Here is a 17574-nt window from a genome sequence, read left to right on the forward strand (position 1 = left end):
TCACAGTATGTACATCTCTTCAACAGTGTGGTACGTACCGTTTTTAGAATCGGCTAGTATCGCTATCGGCCTGCAGATGGGAATGGAACGTCGTCATAGTGGAACCCTTTTCTTTTTTTTCCGCCTAGGGCTACGTTGTTAAGCTTTTACTATGTACGTTTTGTCGCGTATCCGCTGGCAGTCTGCTCCATCACCGATTGCTTACCTACCTCTAGGTACAGAACCCACCGCGATTCGGTCCGGGTCTTGTAGTCATCCACTGTTAGCCCAAGGAAGTTATCTGGGTGTGACGACATCTGTTGTTTCGGATTTGAACGGATGAAAAAGAAAAGAAATTGGGGTTCGCGATTGTTGCTCGTTGCTTTGGTGATGAGATTCGAACTGAAAAAAATGGCAAGTAGGAGCACATAAGCAGCCCCTTGTCAAAGGAAGGAACTGACAAATGTCCATTTGACTTCCTGTGTCAGTTGTCAGCGCATACCTCTACGCACAACGGTTGACCCGTTGGCCAATTGCTGCTTCACGCGGATATTCTGGATTGACCAATGGCGACGGGCTGGAAATAAAATCTCGACGAACATCAACACCACGCATCAGCTCACAGGCCTTTTGCACAGAACCCCAAACACCCTTCATGTGCAAGTGTCCGTGTGTGAGTTTGCTGGACTTGTCAAATGATGTTTTGCCACAGTGATCCTTTTCAGGGTCCCCACCACCGCCGGCCGATCTGATTGGAAATACCGAGCAGGGAGGGCAGAGGAGGGGCAGCTTGCAACGCTGTGATTGCTGCGTTGGAATTCTTGGGAATGCTTTCGCTATTGCTGTGTTGTTTGCACATCGTGGACGAATGAACCCCCAAGACATTCCTGCAGAATTGCTTCAAAAGGGTCAGCCGTCTGAGCCTCACAATGTCGTTCATCTACATTCATTCATTCATTCATCATTGTTCTTTGCACAGCATTTCCCCAAAACTTATCAAAGAGCGGAAGGAAATCATAACCAATCATAAACAGCTCGACCCCGAACGAAGAAGACTGCATCGGGTCACCCAACTTGGGACTAAAACAAGGTACCGGCGGTACCTTCCTGTTTACTTGTCCTCCTGGCTGAAGCGCTGGTCGGGATCAAACTCCGTTATCACGTTTGCTATCACAGCACTCATTCTCACAAGGACAGAAACGGGAAACCAGACAATTTGAAGATGGGGCTGCAACTTGTAGTTCTTTGCGTCTCGGGTCATTTCCACATACACTACTTCTGGCCATGAATAGTTTCATTCCAGCTGGGTAAACACCAGCCTCATCTGCGTCCTCGTGCTTTTCTCGTGCTGGGCCCAACATCGATGTTTCCATCAATGTTCTGGAGAAGCCGGTACCATACCTTCGTTGTCTCAAAGTACCTGCCCACCCGTGCACATCCCGCTTTCCATCGCCAGGGTTTTGTATGTTCCCATTCTCTTAACCCTGGTCCCCCCCCATCGCATCACGGGTCCGCGTGACCGCATCGCCGGAGTGGGCGCCATGGTACCAATTTCCTCCCGGGCCACTGTATTAGAAACAGAAGAGAGACAGGGAATTTCCCGCCCGGTCTTTTCTTCTTTTTACGTGGAGGGTGTCTCTGGTGTGGACTGCAAAAAGCAACCTACGAAGCTAGAGGTACCGCGGGCGGTATCTGCTAGTGTACTGGAGGTGCGACCCGCTTCAGCCGCCGTGCCCGCTGGAACCAGACAGACACCCTCCATCTCAACCCTCCCGCCCAAGTACCTCTACCTACACCGGCACCATTCACCTAATAAAGTGAGATTAAGCCATCCCCATAGTTCAATTTCCCCTTCACTTCAGTTGTCTGTTGGCTTGGTTTGTTTGGATCCGTCTCTTCTCTTGCCCTGTATATATATATAAGATCTTCCCCAAACTGAAGCCCAACTTTGAAAGCTATCTACAAAGTCCTCGTTGTTTCCTGGAAGGGAACCGAAGAAACCCAAGGCCGTCCCGCTTTTTCCTCCTTTGCTGTAAACCTAAGCTACCTTGGGCAGTACCTCACTGACCCCGGTCCTACCTCCTGGAGACCTGACGTAGCGTCACGTCGTGGCCCGCCCTGTCCGGCCTGCCCTCCCCTCCTCCTTGCCAACCTCACCCAACAACAAATCGGCTCACCCAAAGAAAAAGGATTGTCTGCTTCCAAAGCCCAATTAATTCCATCGAGCACCTGTACAACAAACGGCGACTTTGTCCGACTCACAAAGCCTTATCTCTTTCCCTCTCGCTCCAAACAAAGACATCTTCAACATCGAACCCGCTCGTCTTGACTGTTCTCCGCATCTCGAAACAAACAAACATTTTCGGGAGACAAACAAGATGACTTCCCAGCCTTCTTCAGGCAAAGGCCGGGGTCGCAACCTGTCGATCGACGAGTACAATGTCTATGACGACGCGAAGACATACTATACCACCGAGGACCGCCATCACAACCACCGCGCTGGAGCCAGAACCCGCACCTACTCTCAGGTAAGCACTCCCCCGAGCCAGGATTGTCACGCTTGGGCGAGCATCCACTGATTCCGCCGCCTACAGAACAGCTTGTTCAAGCAGTTTGAACGTCTAGGCCTTCAGAAGGAGCCCTACCGCAGAGGCAGCCATGGTACGAAGACAATCACTTGCCAGCGAACGATCCCGTGCAAAACATACTGATCAGACGTTTGACAGACGAGTCAACGATCCCGCAATCCCGCCGATTCCTTATCCAGGTCGAGCCCACGCTGCAGAGTCTGCAATCGCAGGAGGACACGGATGGCAACATGCAGATCACCATCGAGGACAACGGGCCAAAGGTACGCGGAAACGCCATCAAGGGGTTAGAAGTTGCAGTTGGTATTACACAGCGCTAACATGGTGCAACCCCCCAGGTCCTGTCCCTCAGAACCGCTGCATCCAATGGCTACAACCGATTCGACATCCGTGGCACTTACATGCTCTCCAACCTTCTTCAGGAGCTTTACCTCGCCAAGGAATACGGTCGCAAGCAGATTATCCTCGATGAGGCTAGACTCAACGAGAACCCCGTGAACCGACTTTCGCGACTGATCAAAGACCACTTCTGGGAGGGTCTAACACGCCGCATTGATGCTTCCAGCATTGAAATCGCTGCGCGGGATCCCAAGGACTGGACTGACGATCCCCGACCCCGCATTTACATCCCCAGAGGAGCACCGGAACAACACGAGTATTATACCAAGGTGGCCTTGGACAGGCCTGAGCTTCGCCTGGATGTTCAATATCTTCCCGAGAAGATCACCCCCGAGATTGTTCGGGACATGAATGCCAAGCCTGGCCTGCTGGCGGTAGATATGGAAGAAGTGGTTGATCCCAAGACCGGTGAAAAGACTCTACGCGGCCGCCCTTTCGTGGTGCCCGGAGGTCGCTTCAACGAGCTGTACGGATGGGACAGCTACATGGAGTCTCTCGGTTTGCTGGTCAACGATCGGGTTGATCTGGCCAAGTCCATGGTGCAAAACTTTTGTTTCTGCATCAAGCACTACGGCAAGATCCTCAACGCTACTCGTTCCTACTACCTTTGCCGATCGCAGCCCCCCTTCCTAACGGATATGACTCTGCGCGTCTATGACAAGATCAAGCACGAACCGGGTGCGCTTGAATTCCTTCGCCAATCTCTGTTGGCCGCCATCAAGGAATACTATAGCGTCTGGACAGCTGAGCCTCGCCTTGACCCTGTGACTGGTCTCTCCAGGTACCGCCCTGAAGGCCTTGGCGTCCCTCCCGAGACCGAGGCTGGCCACTTCATCCATATTCTTGAGCCCTATGCCAAGAAGCACAACATGAGCTTTGACGAGTTTGTGTACGCTTACAACCACGGTGAGATCAAGGAGCCCACGCTCGACGACTACTTCATGCACGACAGAGCTGTTCGTGAGTCCGGCCACGATACCACATACCGCTTCGAAGGTATCTGCGCTGATCTGGCCACCATCGATCTCAATTCGCTCCTGTTCAAGTATGAGACCGACATTGCGCGTACAATTCGCAACGTCTTCCACGACAAGTTTGAGGTGCCGGATGACTGGCTCGCTACCAACAACCCCGCTGCTAGCAAGCTCGAGACATCGGCAATGTGGGATCGCCGTGCCAAGCGCAGAAAGCTGGCCATTGACAAGTACCTGTGGAACGAAGAGGCGGGCATGTACTTCGACTACAACACGGCCACGCGCAAGCAGTGCAACTATGAAAGTGCCACCACTTTCTGGGCCCTGTGGGCGGGTGTCAGCAACCCCAAGCAGGCAGCTGCCATGGTGACCAAGGCCTTGCCCAAGTTGGAGGCTTTTGGTGGTCTGCTTTCTGGAACAAAGGAGTCTCGTGGTGAGATTGGTCTAGAGCGCCCTAACCGTCAATGGGATTACCCTTACGGCTGGGCGCCGCAGCAAATTCTTGCTTGGACAGGTCTCTACCGGTACGGCTTTAACGAGGAAGCGGAGCGCCTGGCCTACAAGTGGCTGTTTATGATTACCAAGGCGTTTGTGGACTTCAACGGCGTCGTGGTGGAGAAGTATGATGTGACGAGGCCCATTGACCCACACAGAGTCGATGCCGAGTACGGCAACCAAGGGTTGGATTTCAAGGGAGTTGCCAAAGAAGGGTGAGTTTGTCTACTGCTATGTTTTTTTTTTTTTTTTTGTTTTTTTTTGTTTTTTTTCCCGAGAGAAGCACAATCGCTGACATGATGAACGCAGTTTCGGATGGGTCAACGCCAGTTATGTCTACGGCCTGCAGATCGTTAACGCGCATATGCGCCGTGCGCTCGGCACTCTGACTCCCTACGAAACCTTTATGAAGGCCGTCGAGGAGAATCGGAACAAGGCGCTCTCTGAGCTCGTTTGATCTGGTTTCGGCTACCCTATTTTCAACGACACGGTTATCTTTCCATCGAAGCGTCTGTTAGCCTGCAGCCTTTTGGCTTTCGCAATTTCCATTATTCGGCGTTTAGGTTTCGTATTGACTGCTGGCGCGGCTTTTTCCATCAGATTACATAGTCAGATCGGTTCTTGACAAGGGGGGCGACGAACAGGAGCTAGATTAGAGAAGTCACATCAGGAAAGAGAAGGTACTATGATGGTATATGCATACCACTGCGTGTTGCTGAGAGAGAAGACTGAAAAGCACGCGAGTTGTGTTGCTCATGTTTTGCTTTAAGGGCTGCAAACATTCCAAGAGACGGACCTCGACCTGAACGGTCAGTTAGTAGTAGTAGTATAGATAGGCAAATCACTACCTGATGAAAGAACTGAGCGAACGTGAATTGACTTGTTGTGACCGGACGGATGTGAGTGAACCTGTTGAGAATTGTCTACAGCCAGGCTCCCGCAAGACAAACCAAGGAGGACCGCGCGTGCGCTAGCCACCAAAATCATGGCATTGCCGAAGCCATAAAGACAACTTTCATTCCATCCATTGCTCTCATTGTTTTTGTTGACTTTCACGACTGACTGGTCATGGCTCACTTGAGTTCTTTTCAGGCCTTCAAACCTACTGGATGCTTTGCAAAACATTTTTCTTTGAGACTCGCCGTGAAGTCTACGTCAATTTATCTAGCGTGAGCCCGACATCTTCTACTTGCAATTCCCCTTATATTGAAATGTAGGGCATTCTTGCAAACTCCGTCACTTCGTTAGCTGGTCTTTTTGCTTAGTGACAAGATTGATGACAGCCCAAATTAAACTACTTTGTACAAACACAATCATGGGCACCGTCTTACTGCTTTATAACCATGTCAAGACACCCATTTACTCTCTCCCAGGACACTCTTTCACGACACTTGACCTCCTATCTCGACAGGTACCCCGCTTTCACCACTTGAGTCCCGCGCTCCTTACCTTTCACAAACTGCAGGATATGGCAAATGCCGTAAAGTAGAATTTTAATGACGGTAGGATGTGGTTGGCGAAATTACAGAGACGAGTGAAACTTGGGTTCGTTAACGGGATAGGATGACCTTCGCGGGTTCACATCAATGACTGACTACGTTGATTGTCGAGACTCTGGGGAAGAAGAAGATTGAGGATGTTATTGTACAGGGTCTTGAGATGGAGGAGTAAGGGGAAATGAAAAAGTTCGAGGAGTTTCTTCCTTCCTTCCTCATGTTGATTCTCCCTCTTTGTTTTCTTTGTTTTCTTTCCTCATGAAGCGAGGGGTGCGGATAGGCAACGGTGTTCCTTATCGTTTGACATTGATGATTTGTGGTTCAAGGTTTTGGAAACTGTTCTTGTTGCTTGAAATTCAGCCAGCATAGATGAAATCGTATGAGCTAGCTAGTCCTTAGTGTACTCTACAGTGCAGCAAGGTAATACTTGCGAGTGTGCATGGGGAGAAAACAAACTAGAAAAGAACTGAATTCAGATAATGAGTGGGTAGACGCTCAGTTTGGTTGGAATTGGTTGCAAATCATATCGGACAGTCGTGTGGAAGTCGTGGATCAGCTTGATAGATCTTTCTGTTCCCTTCTTGTTCCTGACGGGGTTTGTCCCCTCTCCCCCTGGTGTTCTTTCTGTGGACATCCAGAAAGAGATATGCTCCATTCTTCGCCTCTTCTTGTCGTCTACACGGACAGTCCCGCCTATGATGAGCCACGTGACGGCAAAAAGGTGAAATACCTCCAAAGTCTCTGGAGAACATTTTAGAACCGATTTTTTGGAAGGTCCAAGTCTTGGGCTTGTCTCGCTCCAGTGAAGGTTCTGCGAGTGGAAAGGGGTTCCCATTCCGGTGTGTTGAAGAGTTTGGTTCATGAATCAGGTGGGTAAGAACGAGCGATAACTCCGATGACGGTTGCACATGCCTCCAACAGCTATAGGCAAATCACAATTCAGGAACAGACACTTGATGCCACAATTTGGGTTTTGGATCTTCCAATATCTTAACTTCGGTCGACATCCCAAGGTTCCAAGGGCTTTGAATCACCGAGTGGCACAGGCGATTTCCCCGAGTTTTTCGCTTCACCCACAATAGCACCACCTCTTGGATACCCCCATTCTGCTCTAGCAGCCCACGACAGACACTCGTCCAGCTTTTTACGCCCCTTCAGCAGACAGAATCTAGGTCATAATTCCCAATGACAGTGTGCTGCAGAATATCGTCACACGTGAAAAGCAGGTGCGTAAAGCCAAAGCACTCATAATTCCGCCACACAAAATGTGTCGATCTGGTGCCTGCTGCATGTACATGTAGGGCAGAGCCACTTCTACCAATTTTCTGATGCTCTGGAAAACCCCCAATCCTAATCATGAAGCAGTTACGCCATGCTAACTACTCGTACTGGATTTAGATAGGTGAGGTATGAGGCCAGTAAATCGGCCCTAGCCACGAGTTTGAACCTCTAGGTCAACGAGCCCTTGATGAATGACTTTTGAGGACGCGTGTCTAAATAACTTGAGCATGGTAGAGAGAGCCTGGTTGACGGGTCAATGCTGGTATTACCTTGGTTTCCATACCAGTAACCTGGAAGCTGGGCTGCACACTCAAGAAACCATTGCATGAGCAGCATGCATACATTAGGGCTCCAGGGCATGGAAACGAAAAGAAGAGGGCACCGACAAGACTCAGAAACAATTCAAAAAGAGAACAATCACATCAGGTCATCCATCTCAGCCCTATCAATCAAACCAACTACCATACGATCACATCGACAACCATAATCACGGCACAGTCCTCTGGGGGTTACGCAACCTAGGAACTCATAGGTGAGTCAAACCCTGGGATCGGCACAAGCGTAAAATACACATCGTCGGCAACGTTGCCAAGTTCAGCGGGAAGGGAGGCATTGGCGTCAGGACTTCAGTCCATCGAGAAGATTGTAACAACTATACTCTCTTCACCGAAACTTATCGACTCGAGTATAAGCATCCACGAATCCACCCCCTTCTCGTTCTAGGGTCATGGACTGTCACCTAGACCTTCAATCCTCAGCCGCCTGCCACTCGCGGCCCCCCTCTGTATAATGTCCCGACCTCTTAATTGGATGTTCTGACTCTGTGCACATTGTCCATCAGAAAACTGGCTCGAAGACCTTATCGACACTTTCGTTCTTTTCGTTCACTATTACCATATGTTGAACAGCGACTACCATTCATCGAACCATCCACTGTATACGACTCGAGATCCAACACGCTCTACTCGCTCATCAGCATTCGCTTCAGGCGCAGAACTCCATCTTTTCTATTCTATTTCAAGAATACTCGACATCGTTGGATAGTGAGACCGCAGCATCCCCTCCCGAGCTACCCGGCAAAGAGAGTCCTTCAACGATTCAGCCAACCGAACAACTGAACATCCTTATCAGAGTCACAAACTATACTCGCATTCTTTCAACACCGGTCCAAGAGCCATTCACTTCTTCGTTGGGCATAATCAACATGTCTGACCACAGCAACCTTCACTCAGCCCTGCTGACCCCTTCGGCTATGCTGGCCCCCCAACCCGGGCTACTGCCCGCGGCCGAGGTATACCCCGCGACCCAGATTTCCTCATCAACCTCCCCCTTCCCACCAGTTTACGTCCAGCAACCAGCAATTCTCCCAGATGACCGACCCGAGCCCATCCCCATTAAGCAATACCGATTCGACACCCTCCCACTCTACAACCCCAACGATCGCCGGTCACCCGCCGAGCAATGGCGAATGCTACCCCGTCCCATTGAAATCAAGCGTCGCATGACCTACAAGCTAAGCTTCGGGAACGCCATCTTGCTATATTCTTGGATCAAGAGGCTCTCCACGTCGGCGAGTACATCAAACATGTATCACGACGCTTCGCAAAAGGAGGAGAGCCTAAAGACCGGATCCACTACGCGCAAGATTGCGTCAAGTTTCAACAGGAGCTTAGAGAAGGAGAAGGCGAGGCTCCGTCCTATGGTTCTTGCTGAAATGCAAATGAAGGACTGTTGCTTCTCGTGCCTGGTGCATATTAGGGGAAAGCCCTGCCATCACCCATACCCCCAGCGTCCGACGGGAGCGGTGAATTGGCAGGGTGGAGTCCAAAATGGACACGGACAGAGACTCAACCATGTCCAGAAAGGACAAAGCAGCACGGCAAGATCTGGAGCACAACAACCCACTCCACAAGCCACACCCGCCATAAGAACAGTCGGGAGCATAAGTGACGTTGCAAAGAACCTGCTCACTTGGTGGGATCGAAGAGAATTTGATTTGCTTGCCCAGATCTCCGCCGTTGCATTTCATGGCATCATCGCCAGCGGGCGTCAAGAAACTCAAGATCTAGAGCAAGTATTGTTATGGATCGATGACTTTGTCATAAAAGCAAAGCACCGGTTCGACGAGATCCGGTCTCTTTCGTCGGACTTTTGCACTGCCGTGCTCAGTTCCAACGGTAATACAAGAGCCCAAGCCCCAAGCCCATGCTTAAACTCCCTTGGGGCCATCAAAAGCCTCACATGGGCCCTCATAGAACGCCTAATGATCGGCCTTCTCAGAATTTTGGTCCCCTTGTTTACCATCGACTCAGACATGGGCACAACAGAAGCGTTGCTAATGCTTCGCATCGAGGGGTGTAAGCGGGGTTGGATCCCCTTCCTCACGGAGGTGTTGAGGGTTGCTTTTGGTGGGAAGGATGGGGACGAGTGCAAGTATCTTTGCACTCGTGCTCAGAACCGAGGGTTGTGGGACTTTTGGAGGGAGGTACTGACGGGGAATCGGTGGGCAATTGATGCGATTGCGGATCCGAGAACTGTCCCCAACGGGCTCAGTACCTCTAGCCTCAAGGTTTATTTGATGCCTATGGGGTGGGATGGAAAGGGGTGGGAAGAATTGCCGTCTTCGCTCACCAACGGGAAGCATGCGTGGTTCCGGAGGCATGGCGTCTTTCGGATGATGTGTGAAATGCACCAGAAAATCCAGAAGGTCACGTTGGAAAGCCGGCGAAGAGAAATTCAAGGGAGCCAGCAGTCGGGTGGCTCTTCTAGCAACCACAACAACAGCAACAGCCGCCCTCCTCCTTCTTGGCCCAACTTGTCTCAAACGAACACCATGGCGAACGCTGTCAACTACGGCCAGCAACCAGAGCAAGATGGAATTGTCTATGGGGGTATGCACGCTTCGCCTCCGGGTGTTCTGTCAAACGGGCACAACTCTCATCTCACTCCGGCCAATGGGTACGGCCACGCAAGTGGAAGTGGAAGTCAGAAAAGACGTCGAAAGGAAGTTCAAAAAACTGTTGCATCAGCACCCGCCGCCAAACGGGCGAAAAGCTTCCATACTCCGGCCACCTCCCATACTCCGGCCACCTTCCATACCTTCCATCCTTCGGCCACCTCCCATAATTCGGCCACCTTCCATACTCCGGCCACCCTCCATACTCCGGCCACCTTCCATACCTTCCATCCTTCGGCCACCTCCCATGATTCGGCCATCGCCCATAATCCGGCCACCCTCCATACTCCGGCCACCCTCCATACTCCGGCCACCTTCCATACCTTCCATCCTTCGGCCACCTCCCATAATCCGGCCACCCTCCATACTCCGGCCACCCTCCATACTCCGGCCACCTTCCATACCTTCCATCCTTCGGCCACCTCCCATAATCCGGCCATCGCCCATAATCCGGCCACCCTCCATACTCCGGCCACCCTCCATACTCCGGCCACCTTCCATGCCTTCCATCCTTCGGCCACCTCCCATAATTCGGCCACCTCCCATACTCCAGCCACCTTCCATAATCCGGCCCATAGTAACGTCCATGCAAGTGGAAGTGGAAGTCAGAAAAGACGTCGAGAGGAAGGCGGACAAGAAGCATGTGCACCAGCACCCGCCGCCAAACGGATGAAACGCTTCCCCAATCGAGGCTAATAGCGGCCCATGGAAAAAGTCGGAAAGGGCATCTACTCTTGATTGAATAATTAGTGTCAGTGACTGGCGCTTTCGTGTTGGTCACGGAATGGTCTCCAACTATGTCCTGGCTCCTAGTAGAGGACAAGGACGTAAACTAACTAAAGCTACCTTACTAACATTTTTAAGGACGGTTTCTCACCATCATTTCAACTTTGATCCGAATAGCAACTATCTTTGAATACCGAGGGGAAGTCAGAACAGCGACGGCACGGGGCCGACAGGGCGCTGCTGCGACAACGAAGCGGAGGGTTTTCACCCAGCTACGGCACGGTTTTTCCCACCGACTACCAGTAAGAAGAGAAGCGGCACCGCATACCCAACGGATAGGCTATGTAGATAGCTAACGTCCATAAGACCAATAATAATAACTCTTCTTGAACAATTGAGCGTTTAGTTTAGTTGTACTTTGTTTCCCCCCCTTATTATATCCATAGCATATAACGTAAGAAAAAAAAAGAAAAAAAAAAAAAAAAAAACCAGGTAAAAGTTACTGTCCCGACCGTGTCCCGGCCAGTTGTTCACTCTTTGCGTACCTCTACGCTCATCTCCCGCCAGCATAATCCGTCTGTTTACATTCAGTTCTTCCACCCCTGAACAACCAACGTCTTGGCAAAAGATCAACAAAAGTGAAAGGGACGGACCAGGAACACAGGCAAGATGGAACAAGCGGGAATGGTCCGAGCGAGCTGTCATCTGGTTGATTCGAGTGCGTCACGGGTCGTTGACTGACTGAGTTATTTCACTGCTTGCTAGAGGTACTCATTGCATGCATGTATGCAGTATCCAACAAAGAAACTTGCTGGACTGGACTTCATGCAACCAGGACAGGTTTAGACTAGGTAGACAACGAAGAACGTATGTACATGTACTGTGAGTAGAGGTAGGTATGCGCATGATCGATGTGTTGACAAGTTGTGGATAAGCCCTTACTTGACTCGGAACTTGAACTTGAACTTTCCATGTGAATTTACTGCACGGACAGCTGAAAGTGTCGGTATTTCGTAGGTAACAGCTGAGACGACTGAACTGAGTGCGTGACGAAGCTTGGTAGGTACGTAAAATGGCTAGCTGCTGTCCAACCTGATTGGATGATACATACCTAATGCCTGACAGATACCTCTACCTAACGATCCGATTGTCAAGTCCTCGCTTTCCAGGTGGGTACACTGGCCCCTACGGTCAACACTCCTTCCGCTGCGGTGTCCAAGGACCGACGAAGTGATTAAAACTATTCCCACCATCGTGACATCTCTTGTCTTCTGCGGTTGATTAGGTATCTAGACAGTGATTTGGACGGAGCGAAGCACCTCTGTCTATATATAATGTACCTTTTTGCAATGAGCAGTATCTTTAACATGATAGATCTCATGTCTCTACTACCCCGGCCTTTCTAACAAATTCAGTAAGGGGATACCTAGTTCCAAGCTTGGCCTTCAGTTCGAGCATAGCTGAGTGTCTGGGCCTTGATCGTACTCCGGTGACAGTCTTCCGTATCCGGTTCCGTCATCAAAGTCAACTGTTCAATGTTCCTTAACGTACGTACGCAGGTAGGTAGGTAGGTAGGTAGGTAGGTAGGTAGGTAGGTAGGTAGGTAGGTAGGTAGGTAGGTAGGTAGGTAGGTAGGTAGGTAGGTAGGTAGGTAGGTAGGTAGGTAGGTAGGTAGGTAGGTAGGTAGGTAGGTATCTCACGACCTCATATTTAGCAACCTACGGTCTTTGTCCTTAATTAGGTAGGATGAATGTTTATTGTACGAAAACCAAATACCAATCACTCGACCAACTTAGCTTGACAGCATAGGTGTCTTTTCTCGACAGCATCGGCAAACACAAAGGCAAGATATTTGTCATCTTATTCATCTAGATAGAATTTGTATAGAAAACCCTTTCGCCCAAATCATCCATCCATCCATCCATCCATCCATCGTTGCCTTCATAAGCCACCATTCCAGAGATTCCAAGCTATGCATTGACCATTATGTACTTGTATTTTAGTTGTGTAGGAGGAAATCCACCAACTAAAACACCGCAAAGGAAATTAACAGAGAAAGAAAAAAAAAGTTCTATCCAATACATCTACTTCCGTATCCTTCTTTTGTCTTCGAATCACATTATTGACCTCCATTGAACGCTGGGCAAACTGAACCGAAGGAGAAATTTCGCAACCTCAGGCTCTGATCCCAGCTAAGTGCCCGAAACCCAACCGTGAACAGCTGAAAAACCCGTCAAGTAGAATGACGACACCACCACCATGTATGTCTTCCCTTGCCTACCCACAGAGCTTAACATTATTTACCAAGTAAACAACATCAACGCCGGATTCAACAACACCGGCAGCGCAAAGTGCGTAACCGCCATGCTCGCCAACGGATAAACACTATACAGCTTCTGGATCTTCCACGGATGTGGGAAGAAGAACCATCCCGCGACAATCAGGCCCGTCATCAAGAAACAGTACAAGAATGTGAACTTGAACCGCTTCAGGATGCGAATGATCTCCTGCCCGAAATGGACTTCTTCGATTTCTTTGGCGGTGGCGCCCCATACCATGTCGATCTCGAAGAAGTGACACAAGATGGCTTGCGAGATGTGGATGGAGAGGCCGCCGAGGAAGATGGTGAACATGGGGATCCATTTCAGGTTGTCGATGACTGTAGGTGGCGGTTAGTCGCTGTGTTAAAAGGAAGAGAGGGGAGGGGGGAATAGAAAAACTTACAGCCGGTAAAGAAACCCTGCTTATTCGTGCGGTACCGAAGGATGGCGAGCGCACAGTTGCCAAGAGCGGTGAACACCACAATGATGGCGCAGTAAATGGCGAACGAATCGAGGTAGTACTTATCGTAGAATCCTTCGTACCAACCAGTCAGGAAATAGTTGATCAGCGACAAGCCCCATGCCGCTCCGATGGCATAGTACGTCCCGATGTATGCGCAGATAGTCAACTTCTTGGGCAGAGCAATACCGGAGCCGAGGAACTTGCGGAACAGCGGAGTGAACGGACCACGGACGATCCAGAAACGGAGGGGGTGGAACAACAGCTCGTTACATCCGTAGGCGTACTTCTCCCAGCGGGCGAGCTCGTCGTAAACAGTCAAGCTGACGCCTTCCTTGAAGCCTTCGCCGGTGTAGGAGGCGTACCGAAGAGAGTAGCCAGCGCACTGGAGACGCAAAGCCATATCGAAGTCCTCGGACACGTGTGACTCGGACCAGTATTTCTCGTAGCCATCCTCCTCGTAGCTGGCGGCATCTTGGAGGGCTTGCCAGCGGAGCATGGCGTTGTGGCCGACAAAGGGGCAGGCGTCACCGCAGGCGACAGCGAAGGTAATGGCTGTGTAGATCAGGTTGGTAAACCAGGTGACACTGCAAAGAAAAATGGTCAGCTATCAATTCGCGATGGAACGGAACGAATTGAAGGTGTAGAAATTGACTTGCCCTTTCTCAAAGAATGAATCGGAAACGTTCATGACCCCAGAGGCGAACTGAAGGATAGCCACTTCAGGGCTCTGCTCCATCTCACTAACAGCATCCAACAAACAGTCAGACGGAACACGAGTATCCGAGTCAATCAACAGAATGTAGTCGCCAACACGAATATTGCCTTCAGCCCAAGTTCGGCCTTCGTCCTCGCGAAGAACCTCGTTCAAGCACTGTTGATAGGCGGCCGTTTCGTAATCGTTTGTCCAGTTACCGATACGATTGATCTTGGTCAGCTTTTCCTCGACACGGTTGCTAGTGTGGAGGGCATAGTTCATGTTGCTGGCCTTCTTGAACTTGCCACGACGAAGGAACACGGTCTCGCCAGCCTCAAGATTCGGCTTGGGGTTGTGTGGCGGGCGTGCCACCCAGCCGATGTTGTGTTCGTCGTAGAAGTCACGGCGTGCTCGGGCTTCTTCCTCGCTGACGAGCTGCATACCGTCGTCATTGACAAAGATGTTGGCGGTACCGCCTTGCATCTCGTAGGTGCTGATGGCTTGTTTGACGGAGACTACCGTGGGCTTGATGACAGCCGCGAGGCCTTCTTTGTATACGGGCATCTGGAAGGTGACATGGGGCAGCGTGTGTTGGTGACGGTCAAGCCTTTGGGGTGGCTTCCCGCTGTAGTATTTGCTGTTATTCTCGACAGAGCTGATGGGGCCAAAGATTTGGAACAGATTGCCAGCGAGGGTTTGAAAGAAGAACTTTGATACCAGCTGTTAGCATCTAGTTTGATGGCTGCATGGATAGAAGGGCGAAAAGGTGTGTATCACGATCACACCACAAATGCTGGATAATACGTACCAAGCTCACAAAGAACTGAATAGGCGAGACCGCCAACAAGGCGAATCGGATATAGCTTTTGTCCACTGACGCTTCGTACGCAAGCGCCCTCCATCCGAGACCGAGACAAGCAACACACAGCGCCATGGTCAGAGCTACGATGCAAGCACTTTCCAATCTGACCGGGCGGTGCTCCTTCGCCTGCTCCAACGAATTTCCGTCGACTTCTTCAATCTGTGTTGTTGCATTTCCTTTCTCATCAGCATCGTCATCATCTGCGTCGTTGTTGGTGCCCCAAATGGACTCGATGAGCTTCTTCTCGAGGTTTTCGGCCCAAGAGAGAATCTTCTCGGGCTCGTCGGCCCACACTACCAGGATTTTGGCGTCCTCGATGAAAGCAGCAAACTGATGGAGTTGGCCCTTGGGTAGATCCGACATGGTGCGCAGAATCTGAACGCGCAACCCGTCGGGCAACGGTACAAAGTTGATATCACTCCTCCTGCTAATGCCGTTCAGGATTGTGCGAACGACGTGTGTGTTGATTGTCATGGCACATCGGACATTCATCTGTGTGATCATGGCGTAGAGTGAATCGGGGATAGCCGCCATTTGCGGTGGGCAGCAGGTGAAGTTACCCCGAGACTTCTTCAACACGACGCCTTCGTATGGATCAAAGCCCGTGCTGTACTGTTTTCGGCACATTTGCTCGAAAAGCGAGTTGACCATCATGTCGCTTCTGATCTCGGTCATCGCATCGAGATCGCCGTTTCGGGCATCTCCAGCCGGAAAAATAGTAGAATGACGGAATGAATAGGTCGAACCGGTAGCAGAAGCTGTCAACTGCACAATCTGTTTTCGTGGGCCCTGGTGTGCCGCACCTGGTACCGTGAGTGTATTTCCAGGCATTGGAGACGGGGTAATCGAGCGAGGTGTAACAGCACTGCCATCGTATGTTGCAGGACTTGATGGTAACCCTGTTGATTTCTGCCCAGAGAGTTTCTCGCGTTGCTGCTCGGGGAACTTGTTGTCTTCGCCACTCTTACGAGTCGCTCGTCCATCGTCCCGCTCGTCCGCCGTCGAGGAGGGCGTGAAGTATGATCGGAAGGCCTTCATTGTCGTATCAGATTCATCCGTTTAATAGCTGAAAGGAAACGATTGAGCCCGGCGACCTGACCGAAAGGCCAACGCAGATACCAAAATATGCTCAGTCAAGGGGGGAGAGGGTTGTTCTGATCTGTGTGAGGTAAACACTGCAGTGTTTAATCGTGAAAAGGGGGATATGTATGACGCTAGTGAACAACCGCAATAAGCTTGATCGTGAAAGTGGCAGATCCCAAGACACACGACGAACAACCAGAGTTATTCCTCTTCGTAAATGATAGAAAACTGTGATGGATAAATCCCTGACAATCTGCGCCGTCGCTTCAAATGCCGCCGCCTTTGTTTTACCAAGCAGCTGAGGTGGTGATGCGTGGCACCGCACTCCTCGATCTCGACCGCGACCGCCACAGTATTCCTCGACCTTCACTTTCATCACATTTGTGCGTTTTCCCCCTGCAACTGGGTGATAAGCGATTTAGCCAGGCCGCGTCTTACACAAGAAGATCTCACGTTAGGATACAGCTGAGGTCGCAAAGAGTGACACGCAGAAAGTCCGTACTTCTGATACCTAGAGTTCATGGTATGCAATGTCACGCTTTGCGACGTATTCAGCCGTGTCTTCTTACACCATTCGTCCATATATCAAAACGGGCAGGTGAACGACATGATAACGGTGACAAGATAACGAAACGACTTACTGAGACGTCTACCATCGCTCTAACATACAAGCCCGACTGTTAGGCCTCAAGGTGTACCCGTACTACTCGACGTCCGAGCCAACCGAGGTCACAATGAACTGTGTCAGGAAATAGAACATAATGTGATCCACGCTTCGCATCCCATATGTCTTGGAGATCTCCTAGGTTTGTGCCATCTCTGCATTCTGATTCGACGGTTCGGCATTCTGCAAGTGAACAATTGCTCAATGAGCGGAAAGAAAGTTGTTGAGTCCAGGGGTAAGCAGTCGATAGTAGATTAGCCTGAGTATCTTGAATGGTGTAGCACGGCCTGCATAACAACACCTCGTCTGTTGTGTAACATATAGAACCTGTTCGGCCTAGCATTGATGGATGTGGCTTAAAGACGGCTGGCCATCTAATTGTCTGCAATGAAGTCGGAGTAACTCGCACAGCAGTAGCGGGTGCCTGGGCTCTGTACGGTACATTAGTCAATGCTATGTTGCCGCCAACCACAATGATGAATCCTTCAAGACGACATATCACAGCTGATGAAGTGGGCGGTGAAATCCTAACATGTCGTTCTATGAAAGCTGTAGTGTAAAAGGTCGTTATCCCCAGCCTCGGACTGGCCGGC

The 17574-nt window shown here is 50.6% G+C and overlaps 3 protein-coding genes across 3 annotated transcripts; 2 read left to right on the top strand and 1 right to left on the bottom strand.

Moving 5' to 3' along the window:
• The first annotated feature begins 1736 nt into the window (after positions 1 to 1736).
• Positions 1737 to 5306, top strand: tre-2 (trehalase-2). The gene is made up of 5 exons (XM_955752.3): positions 1737 to 2507; positions 2574 to 2640; positions 2706 to 2830; positions 2906 to 4650; positions 4745 to 5306. Exons 1-5 carry the CDS (start codon positions 2358 to 2360, stop codon positions 4890 to 4892), a joined length of 2235 nt encoding a protein of 744 aa, XP_960845.1. The 5' UTR covers positions 1737 to 2357; the 3' UTR covers positions 4893 to 5306.
• Positions 5307 to 8416: 3110 nt separating this feature from the next.
• Positions 8417 to 11223, top strand: NCU04222 (hypothetical protein; the record flags this gene model as incomplete). Its single annotated transcript, XM_955753.2, has 1 exon — positions 8417 to 11223. One exon carries the CDS (start codon positions 8417 to 8419, stop codon positions 10862 to 10864), a length of 2448 nt encoding a protein of 815 aa, XP_960846.1. The 3' UTR covers positions 10865 to 11223.
• Positions 11224 to 12975: 1752 nt separating this feature from the next.
• On the bottom strand, positions 12976 to 16123 carry NCU04223 (hypothetical protein). Its single transcript, XM_955754.3, has 4 exons — positions 15181 to 16123; positions 14335 to 15080; positions 13619 to 14262; positions 12976 to 13553 (listed from the first exon to the last, which is right to left on the bottom strand). The coding sequence occupies exons 1-4, from the start codon at positions 16063 to 16065 to the stop codon at positions 13195 to 13197; spliced, it is 2634 nt and encodes an 877-aa protein (XP_960847.3). The 5' UTR covers positions 16066 to 16123; the 3' UTR covers positions 12976 to 13194.
• Between the last annotated feature and the right edge of the window lie 1451 nt (positions 16124 to 17574).

The sequence above is a fragment of the Neurospora crassa genome, linkage group V (assembly GCF_000182925.2).
Source record: "Neurospora crassa OR74A linkage group V, whole genome shotgun sequence".
In the NCBI taxonomy this organism is placed as follows: Eukaryota; Fungi; Ascomycota; class Sordariomycetes; order Sordariales; family Sordariaceae; genus Neurospora; species Neurospora crassa.

Coding starts and splice junctions, on each gene's coding strand:
- tre-2 (XM_955752.3), top strand. CDS start 2,358: ATGACTTCCCAGCCTTCTTCAGGCAAAGGCCGGGGTCGCAACCTGTCG. Junction 2,641..2,705: donor CTACCGCAGAGGCAGCCATG/GTACGAAGACAA, acceptor GACGTTTGACAG/ACGAGTCAACGATCCCGCAA. Junction 2,831..2,905: donor TCGAGGACAACGGGCCAAAG/GTACGCGGAAAC, acceptor GCAACCCCCCAG/GTCCTGTCCCTCAGAACCGC.
- NCU04223 (XM_955754.3), bottom strand. CDS start 16,065: ATGCCTGGAAATACACTCACGGTACCAGGTGCGGCACACCAGGGCCCA. Junction 14,263..14,334: donor GATTCATTCTTTGAGAAAGG/GCAAGTCAATTT, acceptor TTTTCTTTGCAG/TGTCACCTGGTTTACCAACC. Junction 13,554..13,618: donor GCAGGGTTTCTTTACCGGCT/GTAAGTTTTTCT, acceptor CGCCACCTACAG/TCATCGACAACCTGAAATGG.